General features: G+C 40.3%; 1 protein-coding gene across 1 annotated transcript; it reads right to left on the bottom strand.

Annotated features, from left to right (window-relative positions):
* Nucleotides 1–3,057: 3,057 nt before the first annotated feature.
* On the bottom strand, nucleotides 3,058–3,454 carry LOC106537055 (cytochrome c oxidase assembly protein COX16 homolog, mitochondrial; the record flags this gene model as incomplete). Its single annotated transcript, XM_014034420.1, is given in 1 exon segment — nucleotides 3,058–3,454. A coding segment is annotated over 1 exon segment (108 nt), but the record flags the coding sequence as incomplete, so codon positions are not given.
* Nucleotides 3,455–6,617: the final 3,163 nt, after the last annotated feature.

The following is a 6,617-nucleotide window of genomic DNA, read 5'->3' as shown; positions in this document are numbered from 1 at the left end:
CTACTAGCCCCTCCCCCATCAGAGTGTCAGAGCAGGACGAGTCAGTGCAACGTCAATCAAATGACAGAGAGGGTGGGGGGGCGATTGCTGCATTTTGGGGGAGAAAATGTTTTATGGGTAGAGTAGTTTATTTTTCCTGTAATACTTCATTATAGTTTTTTAAGACAAAGCTAATTGAAAGGGACGCTGAGCAGAGTTACAACCAGGGATTACAATTCCTTTTTTCTTCTGCAGTTCGGCGCCTCCTCCAGCAGATGGTGCTCTAGGCGACCGCCTATTTCGCCTATGCCAAGAGCCGGCTCTGGGCCTGTCTATAATGTTCTTTCTAATCTATTGAGACAACTCTTTCCTTCGCTTCCTGTGGTTCATGTTCACTATGTACACACCATGTCACTATACAGCACAGTGACTACTTGTTACCCTAGTATTTATAGGGATACATGTAAAATGGCTCTACAGGGATAGGCCTTTTCATTAGTCTAGCTACAGCAGTGAACAGAAACCTGAGAATGTTTTTATTCTCTTCTATTAAAGATAAATAATAGTTCTAACTTTACGAAGGGCTTTCTTACATGTTAGCAGACTATCTGCTGGTTAAATAAAATTCTTCTGTTAGCGGAACGGCCATTTTCTACGGAGTCCGCGAGAGAACATAGATTTTTTTAAATCTTTTGCATTCCCACACAGTAGTATTGCGTTACCTCGCAATACCTTTTGCGTTCCCTCGCAAAAGTAATTTATCACTGTTGTGCCTGCCGGTTTATTAACAAATTCACATGTTCACCATTAGCTTACTACTTTAACTCAGCTTCAGAGTGAAAATATCACACAGCCAAGCATGGAAGTATGTCATATGCCAATATTTTAACATAGTGTAGCCACGCAACATCAATGTCAATTTCATCAACTTGTGGCGACACTGTTTTGGTAACCAAATAGGTTTTGCTCCTAATTAATATCTCTATTTTGTATCTGCCTAATTTGTCTCTAATGGATGGTTATGTGCCAGAGGTTTAAGGTTGCTGCAATTAAATCTTTACTTCAGAAACCTGATCTTGATTCAGGAGTTCTGACCAATTATAGATCTATAACTAAATTTAACTCAAAAAAAAAAATCTTGAGAAAATAGTTGAAAATCAATTGTGTGAACATCTGGACAGAAATCATGTTTGAGGAGTTTCAGTCAGGGTTTAGAGCTCATCATAGCAAAGAAACGGCACGAATGAAAGAATAAAATGTATATAGTGCTGCTTTAAAAATAATTCTCATACTGACAATCCCCCCTGAGGCAACAGCTTTGAAATAATGTACAGAAAATGTGATTACAGAAAATGTATCCCATGAAAATCTCAGTTATGTATGCACCTGAAGAACATTATAATTCATTTTATAGCTGAAGAGGCATGGCAAAACATACATTATCTGTTACTTACACAAAGATACACACCCACCTTAAGTCCCGAGGGTGTACAACAACAATATTTTGTTTTGCTGGACAAAAATAACACAAAAATCCTATTTTCATTAGAAATGCAATCAATCTACCATAGTGCAAAGCAAAAACTGTCAAAGAAACAATTATTGCTGGGATTTATAAAGCCAGAGGAAAAGCTGAACTGCTGAGCTATTTATTTTTTGTACTTTCAGCTGATAAATCGATGCAAATACCATTGTAAAAGATCACATCCATGAGATTTTGGAAAGACAATAGAGTTTATTGAAACAATATACTACATTTATACTTGATGCTCGCTAGCCACTTTCAATTTAGCCTGTTCAAAAAGGGGACATCTTCATGTGGTGAAGATGACTTTTCTAATTCAAACAAAGCATCAGAACAGGAGAGGACAGGGGGCAATTGTTGGTGCAATCTTCTTCTTCACCACTAAACTTAGCACAAAAACATAGGAAATTTGTGTTTGGAATAATATTTCTTTGTCGTAACGATGCTTCTTGGCCCGATAAATCTTAAGCCGTTAGAAAGTCTGCTAAATTCATTTTTACATAGAGCCCCATCTATAAGAAACATACATCCGTCCATCCTGCTGCCCCCGCTTATCTGGGGTCAGGTTGCGGGGGCAGCAGCCTAAGCAGAGAGACCCAGACTTCCCTCTCCCCAGCCACTTGGGCCAGCTCTTCTGGGGGAATCCCAAGGTGTTCCCAAACCAGCTGAAAACATAGTACCTCCAGTGTGTCCTGTGGGTATATGCGCACATGAAAAATTTGCCAAATCTTCTCTGCCAAATAGCTCATTCTTTTGTTGCTAATGACACATTTTGGGCTTCTAGCACCCTAAAATGCTTCCAATCAGGTGTCTGACTGGAAAAGTCAGTGCAGAGATAGAGAGGAAATTCTGAAACCAGTGGCAATCCCACACCTCCACAGTCTGGGACCAAACTCTATCCTCCAAGATGACAATGCTCACCCCCCGACAGAGGGTGGTGGACTGACCGCAACCCCACTCAACACTTGTGGGATCAGTTCGGGCATGCTGTTCGTGCCAGAGAGGCCAACACAACCACGTTGACTGACCCCACAGCAGTGTGTGACCAAGCTGTTGACCAGCATGAGGAGGTGGTGCCAGGCTGTTGTGGCTGTGTATGGGTCTTCCACATGCTACTGAGGCTCCTGTTTGTGAAATGAATAAATTGTTAAATTGAGAAGAGTTGTTTCTTCAAAGTTCAACCATAAAGTTCACCAAACATTAGAGTTAATGGCAGAAAAAGCTGTTGGCAATGGCAGAGAGGATTTGGTAGTTTTCACGTGCGCAACCCACATACTCAGATTTACTGCTCATTCCGCACATATGGCACCTTTTAAAAGGGAATTTAGCAGGACTTTCAATCGTAGATTTATTGCCAAGAACCAAAATAGAAATAATCTACAAACACAATTTACCTTACTTATGGTGCTAAATTTAGATGCCTAAATGCACTGAATTGCTGCCACACTATTGGCTGATTAGGAATTTGTGTTGATAAGCATCTGAATTGGTGAATCTAATGAATTTCTCATTATGGAAGGTGAGGTGCCACTTGCTGCAAGCTGTTTTTAAAATCTTTTGATCAGATTGGTTTTGGTTTTGTGTACAATAAAAATAAAAATATCAACATTTTTAAACATAAGTCAGAGTTTTCTCATATGGAATAAATTTCCAAACTGTAGTTCTACCACTTCTAACAAACGTATTTCCCCAACCCACAGAATCAGATCCAAGGTAAACCAACAGCAGTCAAGTTCAGACCCTGAAGCAGCAGTGCTAACTGAATGTTGTTGGTGATGTCTCTCTGTGGGCCTCTCAGCTGTCTGCTCCTGCTCCTCTGCAGTGAATGTTTAATCTGGAGCCTCAGTCTGTTCTGTTCCTGCGTTGCTGCTCCTGGTACTCCTTCGAGTCCTCCCAGGGACGCGGACCACGGATGTTCTTCCACTTATCCAAATTAATTTCCTTCATCTTCTGTGGAGAGAGAGAAAAAAACAACACTTCAGAATACACTTTCTATTTAACATTAAAAAAATCTGAAGTGTGTATGCGGTTGTACAGAAAAGCATTGGATTCATCAAATAAAAAAAATTAGAACCCTGATCTCATAATTACAAGATCAAAATCTCAGTATTATGAGAAAATATCTATAATTATGAGGTAAGTCAGAATTACGAGATCCTGATCTCATGAGGATTCTGAGCAGGTACCAGTCCTGGACGTGTATGTTGTCGACCATACAAGTGCCCAGAACAAGTTTCATAATGTTTATCTATCAAAGTTTAATAAAGTTGTAGAGAATGAAATGGGAGGAAGTGTGTGCTCTTTACACACAGGACGTAATTTAACACATTTTAGATGCATTAGCTACTTATAGCCATAGCATCCCGTACAGGAAGAGAGCAATTTTCTGCATGTCAGAGTGGGCTTTTTGCTTGAACAACCACAAAGAAGATACCTGCCTAATGTCGACATACTAATATTAATGCCATCTGTAAGGCTTTGTTCTGACTGTATTGAATGGGACTCTTATTTTGAAATATCCAGTTGCTGAAACTGGAAGTACCACTACCAGTTAAGGAAGTTGGTGCTGGTGTTCTGTTTGTGAAATAGAACCTGGTGTCCGTTTGTACGAACAGATTTTTTCTTAAGTTGTGAGTACAAGTGACTTAGGAGAACTTATCGCATTCACCAATTTTCTTGTATTCTAAAATTTTTTTTCAGACACGAACAAAATTCACGTGTGGTCCAGACCTGTTGTATATTTCATGTGCAGTCAGTCTGCTGTTATCAGACTGATTTTCTTCACTAATAACTTTATATTTAATTAGTTTGAAGATATTTTGAGTTGAAAATAAATCACACTCCATAATTATGTTGACAATAGGCTATTCTGTTTGAATTGGAATTATAATTTTAAATATAATAATGTAGACTAACAAAATCAATTTTTTAAAATAAAATAAATTGACTATTAAACTACTTACTATGACATCATTTTTTTATAATATGAATGTATTTTTGGAAAGATAACATTGATAATTTCATGGATATGCATGACACAGCCACTTTAATGCTGCTGTACAGTATAACACACATATTAATATAAATATCTCAAACTACAGACCAACTTAAATTATGCATTAATTAAAGTTTAATTTGTCCCAGTATATAACAAGCTTTATAGATAATTTTTTTAATCCACTTTTATTTTGTTGAGATTTATTCAGCACATTAGCTATGCTATTTTCTCCAAAGTACCAGACATATTTTGGAGACATTTTAAAATGCTTTTTTCAGAAGCACATCTTGTCAGATGTGTACTTGCAATGGCAAGGGTGGGTGGCGGGGTGACAATGCGGGACTGGAACAACACGCACCAACAGTACATCTGGGGGTGGGGGTGTGTGTGCCAGGGTCTTTACTCCCCTCACGTTCCCCGACTGCCATTTGGGGAGGGGGTCCTGAAGAAGGGCGGGCCGCCGGGTGCAGTCCAGGGCTGTGGGTGGGCTCAGGGCTTGGACGGTTGCCAGGGGCGGGGCTGGCTCTCCYTCCTCCCTGGTGCTGCTTGGTCTCCTGAGGTGTGGCTCTTGGTTCCTGTGGATGGCCCGCTGGCCGGGGTGGCTCCCGGGTTCCGGTGGGTGGTTGGCTGGTGGGGTGCGCTTGGCCGTTGGCAGTGTGGTGGGGTGGTCGTGGGCGTGGTTTCTCTGAGGCGGGGGGCTGGCCGGGAGACCTGGTACGGCCCGGGCCGAGCCTTGGCTATCTGTTCCTCTCCGCCCCAGAATGATTGGGTCTACCCCCTGGGTTCAGGTGTGTGCTGCCTCCAGTAGAGGGTGGGTGCATGTCCTGGACCTGGTGGGTATAGAGTGTATCGGGGTATGAGTGAAATGTGGCGTCCTTGTATGTCTTTGAATGAGTGGGGGTGAGGATGAGGGTGGGATGGTGCGATTGTGTATGTTTGGGTATTTGTCAGGCTGGAACTTTCCCAGTTCTCCCCTATGGTCTGATCTGGGGGGTGGGTGGGCAGATCTTCCCYTGCGGGTGCCCCTTGGGGCTCTGCGCTTGGGATCCCTCTCGGTCCCTTGGGCTCTGGTCTTCCCTATGTCTGCCTCGTGTCTTGGGGGTTGGGTCTCCGGTCCTCCACAGTCACTATTAAATATTCCATTGGAGAAATCTTGTATATACACTCATGTTCACAACTGCTCACAAACAGGTGCTCTGATCCGGGGGGGTTCTGACTGGTCAGTGAGTGTGCATATATCTACAATATGTATGAATGTAGGCATGTATGTATGTACACCTTATCTTTATATATGTATGGGTATGTGTATATATTTATACAGTATATGCCATCCATGTATTTATCCATTTATTTTTAGGTGAGCGGACTGATGTTGGGTGTTTGATCCTGTGTTTTCTTGGTGTATATTTAATACACTTCTAATCTATTTCAAGCTTTCTAATTACTTTTCTCTTTGTTTTTCCCTCTATTTTSTCTTTACTTAAAAAAAATCACTGATGATGAAGAAATTAAGAAACTAATATTAAGTTCTTTTTTCTACTGAAGTGATTATAAAAAGACAATGCGGGACTGGCACATCAGTGTGTTTCTTCTGAATAAATGAAAATTACTGTATTTATTCATYTATAATACTAGAAATGTTACCCAAAAGAATCATCCATAAAGTGGGGGGATCGTATTATTCACAGGTTATTGATAATTAGATTTTTATGCTTTGTAAGATCAAAAAATGATGATTGTATTATATATGAGCAAATACTGTATTTAACACAGTTGTTTACACTTGGATTAAAAGTATTTGACCAAAGGAAAACTGGACCAGGACTAGAGAGAGATGAATATGATTTAGATCAGGGACAGTCAATTACGGTTCTCGAGGTCCGCAGCTAGGGCTGCCACGATTAATCGACGACTAATCGATTATTAAAATAATCGATGACTAATTTAATAATCGATTAATCACCGATTATTTATTCGATTAGTCGACTAATCAGATCATACGTTAATTGAATATAAAACATACAGCTTATCACGTCAGAATGCAGATGCTATTGAATAACCATCGTTAGGTTTTACCTATATGCTAACTAAAAATAATTGCTGTGGAAGGTAAGT

The sequence above is a fragment of the Austrofundulus limnaeus genome, unplaced genomic scaffold, assembly GCF_001266775.1.
Source record: "Austrofundulus limnaeus strain Quisiro unplaced genomic scaffold, Austrofundulus_limnaeus-1.0 Scaffold2111, whole genome shotgun sequence".
Classification (NCBI taxonomy): Eukaryota; Metazoa; Chordata; class Actinopteri; order Cyprinodontiformes; family Rivulidae; genus Austrofundulus; species Austrofundulus limnaeus.
Note: the sequence above shows the minus strand (reverse complement) of the source record. Positions and strands in the feature narration are given on the sequence as shown.